At 40.4% G+C, this 13,564-nt stretch overlaps 1 protein-coding gene across 1 annotated transcript; it reads left to right on the top strand.

Moving 5' to 3' along the window:
- Positions 1-181: 181 nt before the first annotated feature.
- On the top strand, positions 182-13,329 carry LOC124036266 (BCL2/adenovirus E1B 19 kDa protein-interacting protein 3-like). Its single transcript, XM_046350595.1, has 6 exons — positions 182-291; positions 6,398-6,653; positions 6,764-6,845; positions 6,977-7,083; positions 9,132-9,281; positions 11,107-13,329. Exons 1-6 carry the CDS (start codon positions 234-236, stop codon positions 11,153-11,155), a joined length of 702 nt encoding a protein of 233 aa, XP_046206551.1. The 5' UTR covers positions 182-233; the 3' UTR covers positions 11,156-13,329.
- Positions 13,330-13,564: the final 235 nt, after the last annotated feature.

The raw sequence follows: 13,564 nt of genomic DNA, 5'->3' as shown, positions 1-13,564 counted from the left end.
TTCATTGCAAGCATACCTCAAATATGATTGGTATTTGTGCTAGGCTTCACATACTCAAACAATATGCATTATATTGTTTTCCCTGTTTTATTTGTTTTTTTTGCATATTTCGGGACTACAAATTAGTTCGTGAAATATTTGTGATAAGTCTCCCTCGGGGCCATTAAATAATTATGCGCCTGCGCGTGCCATTGCTTGCGTCATGTTGACGATCACTAACTAAGGTAGGCAACATGTCCACCACCACTGCTGCTGCTCTGCAAAACAATAACGGGGAGCCAGGCCTCAACGGTAAGTATAATTGTAAACCTTTTTGAACAATCTCAAGAGTTTTAAATACATTTGCAACGAATGGGCTTGCCTTTCGTGGTTGTGTTTATAAACAGAAGGTTACAGCAATATTGACCATAAGTCAACTTTGCTGCTCCAATGGATTGACTTTAAATGTTTTAGTGACAGGATTTCAACCAATCATGGATAAGTAAACGCTGGTTTGCCTGGGGGCAGGCTTAACCTATATCAAAACAAGTCCAAATAAAATGAGAAAAACAAACCAATTTTGTCTAATTAGAGACAATTCTTCAATTTTAATTTTGTAATATATTTACTTAACTCAATTTCCAGTTATTCATAAGGATTGTTGGTTTATATTGTCTGTTGCACTCTGCATTGTCGATTGTTTTCATCCACAAGGCGAGCGGAATTCTTTGGAACTGCTTGTCTACTGTGGAAAGAATGCAGTGCAACACCATTGACTACTAGACAATGTAGATTCTATATTAAATATTCTAATTAATTGTAGAGTAAAAAATTATTTGAACAACTATAGGCCCATCAATGCCCATAATACTCAGTGATACTGAGTGTCATCCCATATCCTTAGGCTTTCTCATAAAATGTATACTAAAGATAGCCTATTCAATCTAATCCGTAAGAAAAAATAAACGATTTCAAATGTATAGCTAGCATTGAATTACTTAACGCAATAGGCGTATAACCTACTTCAACCCCCAATGACAATTAATGTATGCTGAACAGCCTCAATATTCATATGACAATCCGATGCAGTCTCAAAACTGCCCAAGAAGTCCACTTTGGAGGAAAAAGCACAAGGTTAAGATGGTATATGTTTTAATGATCGGTGTCCTTGTATAGTACTTTCTGTCACGGGGGCTCTGTCCCTTTACACGTTATGGCGATTCAGTCGGTTTCTAGTGCACTGGGAATTTCCTAGAAGAGGTTTAGTGAGTTGAATGTTGCTCAGGCTAAACTGGTTAACAGACTGGTGTGGGGATGAGCTTTGATTTGATGCTTTAGCGTAGCTTCCAGAGATTGCGTAACTCTCCTCCCTCCCTCTTTCCTGCCTGTCTGGGAGCAGTCTGAATTCCATTAGGGCAGGCTGCTGTGAGAGGCAGTACCACTATCATGACATGCAGGCTATCGGCTGGATAGTGTGTTATTTATAGACAAACTGATAATGGTAAATTATGAATGATATAATAGGCATACTACGACAAATAATGGACCTTACTCCTGCACATTGATCTGCTACTGGCACTCCTTATATATAGCCTCATTCTTGTGCATTGTATTCCTCTTGTCTTACTATTTTTATTTTTATTAGAATTTAACTGCATCGTTTTTTTTAACTGCATCGTTTTGAAGATCTGGTAATCAAGCATTTCACAGTAAAGTATACACCTGTTGTATTCTTCTCATGTGACAAGTAACATTTAAGTTGTTAATGGATATACATCCTTTATTAAATAAACACATTTTGTATGATATGTCTATGTTTGATAGAATATGCACATTATGTGAGGGCCTATATTGGAAATGGAACAACATAATGTCACTGGTACAGTTGAATTTAGGACCCCCAATTACAATTGATGTCCCTCAAAGAGGAAATAAGGAATATTTTAGCTTAACCCTCCTGTGTTCTGGTCGAATTGTACCGATTTACAAGTTTTCACTGAAAAATGTAGTTCATTTAATCTGATTGTTTTATGGTTCCATGACTTCGTCCACACAGGGCATCTGAACACACAAAATACATTTTGGTGTTCCCTGTCAAAAATGACTGATCATTAGAAATGAATGGGTGAAACTACAATTAGTGTATGAAATTGAGTTCAGGCACATGCCCATTCATCAGATGGACACACTTCCTCTCCCAGAACCCCACATGCATGTGTGTTTGAGCACACACACACACCTCACTCCCCTTCTTGGCCTCCATGGCAACCCCCACAGGAAATAGGATCTTTCCCCCAAGGGAACCACACCTGTTCGCATTCTCACAAACAATCACAACATTGTTTTAATAATATTTAGATTTTTTTGCAGCTCTGGTATATAAAGCTTTTTTGAGGCCTTGCTCACAATTCATTCTGTGGCAGCACAATGACCAAACAATATACTGTATGTGAGGATCTTGATCATATCATTGATCAAGACACTGGTGAGGAGTCCTTGTTAAACTTTGGCACAAAGTAGTCTGCTATAAATAGCACAATATGTTTAATATGAGTATTTGTTATAGTCAAAATAATCCAAACATTTTTTTTTTACTCAAACAAGTTGTGTGAGCTCTGGTTAATGAGGCCTACAGGCCATAAATAGCAAATAAAGTTAAAAACGTGTAATGTTCAAAATAACTTAAGTGGATAAAAATAGCTAACACAACTTTAGGTGATAATATATGTATTATTATTGATTTATAATCAGCTATAATGGGGCGGTCATTTTGGACCAGGAACAGAATTTCTACATTTTGTAGAAACAAATATGAAGTCTTAACATCAAAAGGTTTTTTTTTAATGTAAAGAGGTTGCTTTTCAAACACTGAGATTAATGGTTATGTCGGGACTAAGAAAACACACTCACTCTGGCTAGAAACTCGTTGCAGGTTTTGAAAATCACTGCTTTTCCTACTTCCTACTTAATCCTGCCTTGAGATGTCACAGAGATTTTTTTAGGATCTTATCTTTTTAACCACAGATCATAGAAACGCAACGTTTTCACATTTGTAAACACTGGTAATGTCCTGTAAATAATGAATATGAGATTGAAAAGTGGAGGAATTGCTCTTTAATAGGCATGGGAGCTTGTTTATGACTTGAGCAAAGACCAAGAGCATGCTTTGTTCCAAAGTTGCAGCTTAAAGCAGGCTAGACTTAGTCCAGGGCCATGTTTTAAACTGAACTCTCCTGAAGTACAGTATGTTTGTTTTTATTCATGGCGTCACTTGTTTCAGTAATATGCACATGCAGCCTTTTTGTAAAGAGAACCACTACCGGTGTCTTTGACATCTAAAAACCTTGCATCCACATCCAGTTTTAGTTGTGGTCCTTCTGTAGCTCAGTTGGTAGAGCATGGCGCTTGTAACGCCAGGGTAGTGGGTTCGATCCCCGGGACCACCCATAACGTAGAATGTATGCACACATGACTGTAAGTCGCTTTGGATAAAAGCGTCTGCTAAATGGCATATATTATTATATAGTTTTTAAAAAATGATTCTGCTTTTGAGCATGTGCATAACTTCAGGGAAGTTAGGAAAGCAAAGGCTAGCTTTTTCAAACAGAAATTTGCATCCTGTAGCACAAACTCCAAGAAGTTCTGGGACACTGTAAAGTCCATGAAGAATAAGAGCACCTCCTCCCAGCTGCCCATTGCACTGAGGCTAGGAAACACTGTCACCACCCATAAATCGATGATAATTGAGAATTTCAATAAGTATTTCTCTACGGCTGGCCATGCTTTCCACATGGCTACCCCTACCCTGGTCAACAGCCCTGTACCCCCCCCCTTCTCCACAGGAACTTGCCCAAGCCTCCCCCATTTCTCATTCACCCAAATACAGATAGCTGATGATCTGAAAGAGCTGCAAAATCTGGACCCCTACAAAATCAACCAGGCTAGAGAATCTGGACCCTCTCTTTCTAAAACTATCAGCTGAAATTGTTGCAACCCCTATTACTAGCCTGTCCAACCTCTCTTTCGTATCATCTGAGATCCCCAAAGATTGGAAAGCTGCCACGTCATCCCTCTCTTCAAAGGAGAAGACACTCTAGACCCAAACTGTTGCAGACCTATATCCATCCTGCCCTACCTTTCTATGGTCTTCAAAAGCCAAGTTAACAAACAGATCACCGACCATTTCGAATCCCACCCTACCTTCTCCGCATTGCAATCTGATTTCCGAGCTGGTCGTGGGTGCACCTCAGCCACGCTCAAGGTCCTAAACGATATCATAACTGCCATCGATATGAGACAAGACTGCAGCTGTATTCATCGACATGGCCAAGGCTTTCGACTCTGTCAATCATCACATTCTTATCGGCAGACTCAATAGCCTTGGTTTCTCCAATGACTGCCTCGCCTGGTTCACCAACTACTTCTCTGATAAGAGTTCAGTGTGTCATATCGGAGGGCCTGTTGTCCGAACCTCTGGCAATCTCTATGGGGGTGCCACAAAGTTCAATTCTCGGGCCGACTCTCTTCTCTGTATACATCGATGATGTCGCTCTTGCTGCTGGTGATTCTTTGATCCACCTCTATGCAGACGACACCATTCTGTATACTTCTGGCCCTTCTTTGGACACTGTGTTAACAACCCTCCAGATGAGCTTCAATGCCATACAACTCTCCTTCCATGGCCTCCAACTGTTCTTAAAATGCAAGTAAAACTAAATGCATGCTATTCAATCGATCGCTGCCTGTACCTGCACGCTCGTCCAGAGTCACTAATCTGGACGGTTCTGATTTAGAATATGTGGACACCTACAAATACCTAGGTGTATGGTTCGACTGTAAACTCCTTCCAGACTCACATTAAGCATCTCCAATCCAAAATTAAATCTAGAATCGGCTTCATATTTTGCAACAAAGCATCCTTCAATCACGCTGCCAAACATACCCTCGTAAAACTGACTATCCTACCGAAGCTTGATTTTGGCGATGTCATTTACAAAATAGCCTCCAAGACTCTACTCAACAAATTGGATGTAGTCTATCACAGTGCCATCCATTTTGTCACCAAAGCCCCATATACTACTCACCACTGCGACCTGTATGATCTCGTTGGCTGGCCCTCGCTTCATATTCTTTGCCAAACACACTGGCTCCAGGTCATCTACAAGATATAAGTCTATAAGTCTTTGCTAGGTCAAGCCCCACCTTATATCAGCTCACTGGTCACCATAGCAGCACCCACCCGTAGCATGCACTCCAGGAGGTATATTTCACTGGTCACCTCCAAAGCCAATTCCTCCTTTGGTCGCCTTTCCTTCCAGTTCTCTGCTGCCAATGACTGGAACGAACTGCAATAAATAACTGAAGCTCGAGACTCATATCTCCCTCGCTAACTTTAAGCACCAGCTGTCAGAGCAGCTCACAGATCACTGCACCTGTACATAGCCCATCTGTTAAAAGCCTATCCAACTACCTCATCCCCGTACTGTTATTTATTTATTTATTTTCCTTCGCAACCCGGGAAATCTCTACTTGCACATTCATCTTCTGCACATCTATCACTCCAGTGTTTAATTGCTATATTGTAATTATTTGATCTCTATGGCCTATTTATTGCCTTACCTGCCTTATCCTACCTCATTTTCACACACTTTATATAAACGTTTTCTATTGTATTATTGACTGTATGTTTGTTTTTTCCATGTGGAACTCTGTGTTGTTGTTTGTGTCGCGCTGCATTGCTTTATCTTGGCCAGGTCGCCGTTGTAAATGAGAACTTGTTCTCAACTAGCCTACCTGGTTAAATAAAGGTGAAATAAATCAAATAAAAATATGGAGTTAGGTCTAATCCTCAAGAGCATAAGGCAGCCATCCACCATGGCTCTCCTTGTTAACATACATTGCTGTATGTTCCATACAGTGACTTTGCTTGACACATACTGTGAGTGGCTGAGTGCCAGACAAAGCACAGGTCTCATGCATCTGAGATAAAGGGTCCTAAACAGCAGAGGGGATGCATTGCTCTGCCAGGGGCTCTCTGCTGTAGACCAACCTGAAATGCAAATGTCTGCTGATTCAGGATCTATAGCCTAGATCACCATTCAGGCTGAGTAAGTATTTTTGTGTCATGATGATTTCTGTCTTTGTTGACCACGTAACTTTAATTGTAAGCACTTACAGGAGCTATTTGGCCTTTTCTGAAGTATCACTGCCTTCTTTCTCCAGCTTGCTCATTTGAATTACAATAGCCACATTATAAAACAACAGTGCTACAAGTTATCTTTTCAAAATGTCAATGTTTTGGTGCATTGACTTTGAGAACTTGTCACTGCGTCTTTACCATGGACTTATGTCACTATTATCAACATTTGTACTGATACCTACACTTACTCTGATCCCCATTTTATGCTTGTGTTTTCAGGGTCGTGGGTAGAGCTGGAGATGAATGGAAACAACAGGAACCAGGCTCTGTTGCCAAACCCCAACACGGAGAACAGGAATGAGGGAGAGAGTCAGGCCCCTCAGGCTCTGGAAGTGGTGCCAGAGGAGGTGGAGGAGAGTCTGACAGGGGGGCTGGGGCATGTGCCCTCATCCTCCTCTATCCACAATGCAGACATGAATAAGATCCTGCTGGATGCCCAGCATGAGTCCAGCCAAAGCAGCTCCTCCTGTGACAGGTAGGAAGGGAGTGTCATGTTTTTAGTGAGCCCCCTCCCTGAGCTCTTTTCTCCATGTTTGGGTGTTTGTATAATTTGTGTATTTATTTGCTTCCTGTGTTGTGCCTCAGTCCTCATAGACCTTCCAGTCCAGATCAGGATGACAGCCTGGTTACCTTTGACTTGGAGATGTCCAGTAGGAGAGGGAGCCAGGTATAAAAAAAACAGTCTGCTCTCATGTGTCTGTTCCTCCATCCATGCCCCTGACATCACTGTTACAGTATATTCCTACAGGACCTCTCTGCTCACTCACCTGTGTGCTCTCTCTTTCTCCACATCTACAGTCAGAGGAGGAAGGCCCAGAGAAAGACAGAGAAGATGATATCCTGATGAACAAAGGTGCAGACTGGGTTGCAGATTGGTCCAGTCGGCCCGAAAACATTCCCCCCAAGTAAGGAGACACTGCACACAATCTAACATAAATAAACTTGTAGTCTAAATTAGAGGTCGACTGATTATGATTTTTCAACGCCGATACCGATTATTGGAGGACAAAAAAAAGCCGATACCGATTAATCGGTCGATTTAAAAAATAAAATACAAATTATTTTTTATTTTTTTACACATATATATATATATATATATATATATATATATATATATTACATATGGGCTTTTGGATGGGTGTTCTTAAGGTGATTCCACAGGTTGATGGTATTTTTTATTTAGCCGTTGCTGACCCCATGCTTACATCTTTATCACAAATAAGACACCTTGCTTTCCCTGGTGCCAATTCCATGTAATAGTCCCACACTGGTGCTCTGCTTTTCTCTGCCATCTGTAAAAACACACACACAGCTCTGAAGTGACAATAATACTGAAGAGTCTGCTTAGGAGACAAATACTCTCAACGGTTTGAATAAAAATAGAGTTTAAGTTACCTGTGATGAATATTGAAAATGAAAACTGTAATTTCTACATGCAGGAATATCCTATTTTAATAATGGACATGGTAAGAATTGACTACCAAAGTGTGAGTCATAATTCCCATGACACCTAGCAAAATCTGAAAACCGGATCCTTCATTCATTTATTCCATAGGATATTTTTAGATTCACTTAAAATAACGTCTGTGTGTCGTGTAGGCTTACACCACCTTGCCAATTTTATAACTGTGTAGATATCCATATGACAAGGTAACTCTGATCAATATTGGCTAAATATAAGCGAAGATCATTATTTTTGTAGAGTGGATTTATAAAAATATTTTGACAAACGTTACCTTATCCTAGTGAGATTTACACGGGTCTCAAAACGCCGAGGCGGTTTAAGCACGAAACACAGACCTTATTTGAAGTAGATCAAGACATTCTGTAAGGAAGACATGAACGGTAAAATAACGAAGGAACCCCTTTCAAGTTCAGCCGCAAGTTTTACAGGAATTATAACGCGTCGACTATTTCTCTCTAAACCATATACCTTTGACTATTACGAGCCTACTGCTGCCTACCACCCCTCAGTCAGACTGCTCTATCAAATATGAAATCATAGACTTAACTATAATAAACACACAGAAATACGAGCCTTAGGTCAAATCTGGAAACTATCACCTCGAAAACAAAACGTTTATTCCGCTCTGTATTTTATCTAACGGGTGGCATCCATGAGTCTAAATATTCATGTTACATTGCACAACCTTCAATGTTATGTCATAATTATGTAGAATTCTGGCAAATAAGTTCGCAAAGAGCCAGGCGGCCCAAACGGTTGCATATACCCTGACTCTGCGTGCAATGAACGCAAGAGAAGTGGCTAACCAAGGTTGCCAGGTGCACGGTGTAGCCTCCGACACATTGGTGCGGCTGGCTTCCGGGTTGGATGCGCGCTGTGTTAAGAAGCAGTACGGCTGGCTGGGTTGTGTATCGGAGGACGCATGACTTTCAACCTTCGTCTCTCCCGAGCCCGTACGGGAGTTGTAGTGATGAGACAAGATGGTAGCTACTACAACAATTGGATACCACACAATAGGGGAGAAAAAGGGGAAAAAAATATATTAAAAAAAAATATATATATATATGTATGGTTGCAAGATTGGATCCCCCGAGCTGACAATGTAAAAATCTGTCGTTCTGCCTCGTTCCTAGGCCGTCATTGAAAATAAGAATGTGTTCTTAACTGACTTGCCTAGTTAAATAAAGATTAAATAAATGTGTAACTGTAAAAAATAAATCATAAAAAATCTGCAAAATCGGCGCCCAAAAATACAGATTTCCGATTGTTATGAAAACTTGAAATCAGCCATAATTAATCGGCCATTCCGATTAATCGGTCGACCTCTAGTCTAAATCATAGCGAAAATAGACTAAACGTATCCAATTCCATATCAGTCCATGTAGAATGTTAAAGCATATAATAGAAATGATCATTTTCTGTAGGAAGCCAATGTAATTCAAAATTGCCAACATGTTCAGTGATATTTCTTTGGTTCTTTTTTTGTAGGGAGTTCCACTTCCAACACCCCAGACACTCAGTATCCCTCAGCATGAGAAAGAGTGGAGCCATGAAGAAAGGGGGTGTCTTCTCTGCTGACTTCCTCAAAGTCTTCATCCCCTCCTTAGTCCTGTCTCACATCCTTGCCCTTGGTATCGGGTGAGTGACTGTCCGTACCATCTTACACAACTAGAAAATCAATTGGATGTGTGAGTATTTGTACACTGAAGAAAAGTATAAACGCTACATGTAAAGTGTTGGTCCCATGTTTCATGAGCTGAAATAAAAGATCCCAGAAATGTTCCATACACACAAAAAAATATGATTATTTCTTATTTCTCAAAAATGTTGTTCACAAATTTGTTTACATCCCTGTTAGTGAGCATTTCTTCTTTGCCAAGATAATCCATCCACCTGACAGGTGTGGAATTTCAAGAAGCTGATTAAATAGCATGATCATTACACAGGTGCACCTTGTGCTGGGGACAATAAAAGGCCACTCTAAAATGTGCAGTTTTGTCACACAACACAATGCCACAGATGTCTCAAGTTTTGAGGGAGCATGCAATTGGCATACTGACTGCAGGAAAGTCCACCAGAGTAGTTGCCAGAGAATTGAATGTTAATTTCCCTACCATAAGCTGTGCCTCCGACATTTTTTTTGCGAATTTTGCAGTACGACCAATCTGCAACCCAGTCTGCACCTTTGTTCATCAAGATATCATCTTCACTGTCTTTCTCTGGGCCTTCCTCCTCTGACTGGCGGCTCCCGAGTGGCGCAAATGTCTAAGGCACTGCATCTCAGTACTTGAAGCGTCACTACAGAATCCAGGCTGTATCACAATTGGACGTTATTGGCAGCACCATAGGGAGGCGCACAATTGGCCCAGCGTCATCCGTGTTTGAACGGTGTAGGCCGTCATTGTAAATAAGGATTTGTTCTTACCTGACTTGCCTAGGTAAATAAATGTAACATTTTAAATAAAACATTTAATTAAAAAGAAAAAAGTCAAACCGGCCTCGCAACCACAGACCACGTGTAACCACGCCACGTCCGGCTTCTTTACCTGCGGGATCATCTGAGACCAGGCCACCTGGACAGCTGATGAAACTGTGGGTTTGCACAACCGAAGAATTGCTGCACAAGCTGTCAAAAATCGTCTCAGGGAAGCTCATCTGTGTGCATGACCTGACTGCAGTTCGGCGTTATGCTCACCTTCGATGTCTACTGGCACGCTTGAGAAGTGTGTTCTTCAAGGATGAATCTCAGTTTCAACTGTACCAGAAAGATGACAGACAACGCATGGCATTGTGCGGTCAAGCGGTTTGTTGATGTCAACTTAGTGCCCGTGGGTGCGGTGGGGTTATGGTATGGGCAGGCATATGCTACGGACAATGAACACAATTTTATCGATGGCAATTTGAATGCACAGAGATACCATAATGGGACCCTGACGCACATTGTTGTGCCATTCATCCACCGCCATCACCTCATGTTTCAGCATGATAATGTACGGCCCCATGTCGCAAGGATCTGTACACAATTCCTGGAATCTGAAATGTCCCAGTTCTTTGATGGCCTGTATACTCACCAGATATGTCACCCATTGAGCAGGTTTGGGATGCTCTGGATTGACATGTATGACAGCGTGTTCCAGTTCCTGTCAATATCCAGCAATTTCACACAGCCATTGAAGAGAAGTGGGACAATATTCCACAGGCCACAATCAACAGCCTGATCAACTCTATGCCAAGGAGATGTGACCAACAGATGCATATCTGTATTCCCAGTCATGTGAAATCCATAGATTAGGGCCTGCTGAATTTATTTAAATTGACTGATTTCCTTATGAACTGTAACTCAGTAAAATCTTTGAAATTGTTGCATATTGCGTTTATATTTTTGTTCAATGTAGATTATGTCAAATCAAATCAAATTGTCTGCTGTTGAATCATTGTCATTCTGTACTTATTCTCTCCTTAGGGTCTACCTTGGAAAGAGACTCACCACGCCTTCCACCAGTTCTTTCTAAACCCAAACTAAAGCAGTGCCTGGAAGTTGTCCTGTCTAAAAAAATATTTGTGCTAAAATGCCCTCTTTTCCTCTGCATCCATTGTTTACCTAGCTAGCTTCCTCCTCCCTTTTCCATTCTATATTTTGTTTACTCAGATTTTTTTCCTATGTTTTTACCACTTTACCTGACACTGACTCACCCCAGTTTTTTTTATGTTGGGTGCTTTTGGAAGGTTCACAATTCGTCAACGTTTGGGACCCTTTACCTTTTGACACAGATTGGGCACAGTGCGAAGTGTAGCATCGGACAGTAATGACCACTATCAACCCATAATAGTTCACAGCCCCTGCCTGAACCTGACTGTGGTACTTTTGGAACAAATGATTCTCAATTCAGTTATTGAAATCCTATACTGCACAAACACTGAGGTGGCTGGTATTGGATGGCAGGATGCCTGAACCTTTAGGAATCTCTTTGAGATTTCCATATAGATGCCTTAGCTTAGACAGAGATTGTGCTGTGAGAGGTCAAGTGTCTTGGAGTGTTTAATCTTCCTGCTCCTTACTCCAAGTCAGTTAATTGCATAGTTACTTGCACCTGAACCAAATATAAGCTCCATATCTGAAGTACACTCTTCAAGAGTTGCAGAGACTCTGAATCAAGTGTTATTGTTGTTCAGTTTGTTTGTTTTTTGCAATGGTTTGGATTTTTTTTTTACCCAGACTTTAATTCAGCAGAAGTTTTGTTGTAATTCCACCCTATTCTAGTTGTACCTAATTTGTCATATTTTAGTAGCACCAATTTTCTCTAAAGAGGGTGGTCTCTTGGTGAAAGGATGTGAATATTAATGCTAGTGGCGACTGCAAGTTTCCATTGATTATCAGGAAAACAACATAGCAAATAGTTAAACAGATGGGTGGGTTGATGCAGAAAGAGAAGCATGTCTAAATGCTCTGCAGTACATGGTGAAGTACTGCAGTAGTAAGGAGAAGGGCAAAGTTTGAATGAAGATGTCATTTTTTTATGTAGATATAATATAGTAGATACAAATATACACATCTGCCTGCCTGCTGTTCAGTAACTCAAATGTGTCAATGCTACACATTCTTCATCTCTTTTGGCACATCTTGTGTTTTTTTCAAGCTGATTCTAGAAACCTTTGAATTGAAGTTTTCCTGTGTGGCTACACACCCTCAGAGTGAGATCCAGTGTATAGGTCCAACCACCATACTGAGTTGGATGTATTAGTGGAATTATGAAATAACTGGCCACAAATGACTACTGCATATTGCCAAATATAGATATATTTTAATCTCAGTACTTTCATTGCATTGGAAAGGCACCACGGGCACTGATCTCTTAACTATTGGAGAAGTCGAACTATAGGGTTAGACAAACTCAAACAGACAAACTCAAACTATCTCCAGCTCTGATAAGTTTTGAAATCGCCTTTGGTGATCTGTTTTATGTAAGCATGGGCTCTACTCAGCCATTACCCATAGGTAGACATTATCTACCTTATTAAGGTAACGTAAGTAATGCTTTTTGTATATGTGTTTAACACTGACCTATGTTAAGAATTATGATAAATTACCCTTTTTTTGGCAATGGTAAAAAACATCTTTTCTTTTCATCACACTATGTAATTATCCCAGGAACTCCCTGGAAAGTGGTTATACAGAACCAGCACTCCTCCACTGTATTGAGTTGCTTGGTGATTTAGGGTTTTGTATTGTATCTTTAGGGGGAAGGTTGGTGGGCAATGGGGATAGGTGTGATGACATGAGTGGGGTATTTTTTTCCTTCTGAGTGGGATTGTTTTTTTGTGCCTTTTCTTGGTTTGTACCAACTCAAAGTAACTCCCATTGCATGTATGCCCTTAGTTTGTAATTGGCATTTACGTAGTATAATTCACGAGATGCCAAAGGTTGTTATAGCTTTCATAAAAATTGTGAAGTCCGTCCTTGTTTGTAAGGCAGAAGAAGTATGCACATTATCATTGATGTTTTTTTCTTCTGATAATCCAAAAATACAAACTGAAATATGCTTTTATTTTTTGTATGGAGGGCAGGGCCCTCAGGAATTTATTGCTTGTAAAAAAATATTCCAGAAGCAAGAAGTTTCAGCCATGTAGATTGATTCATTGTAATCATATTGAAAAAACTGACATTAAAATGAGAAATGAACCACAATACTCCCAAGCAGAGTTTTTGAAAGGAAAAAATGGAGAACATAAATGTACTGTAAAACACAACATGTTGTAAAACAAAATGATGGCAATAATATTGATTGTTGTGAAACCTCCTCCTACCAAATACACAACCACAACTGCTTTTCATGCTCCCATTTTAGAATACCTTTTCCAGGGGAGTGGGGTTATAAGTGGGAAGAGCACATTACAACCTTTTGAATAGGAAAAAGCAGGAG

The sequence above is a fragment of the Oncorhynchus gorbuscha genome, linkage group LG05, assembly GCF_021184085.1.
Source record: "Oncorhynchus gorbuscha isolate QuinsamMale2020 ecotype Even-year linkage group LG05, OgorEven_v1.0, whole genome shotgun sequence".
Classification (NCBI taxonomy): Eukaryota; Metazoa; Chordata; class Actinopteri; order Salmoniformes; family Salmonidae; genus Oncorhynchus; species Oncorhynchus gorbuscha.
This window is presented reverse-complemented; position numbering and strand designations above follow the sequence as displayed.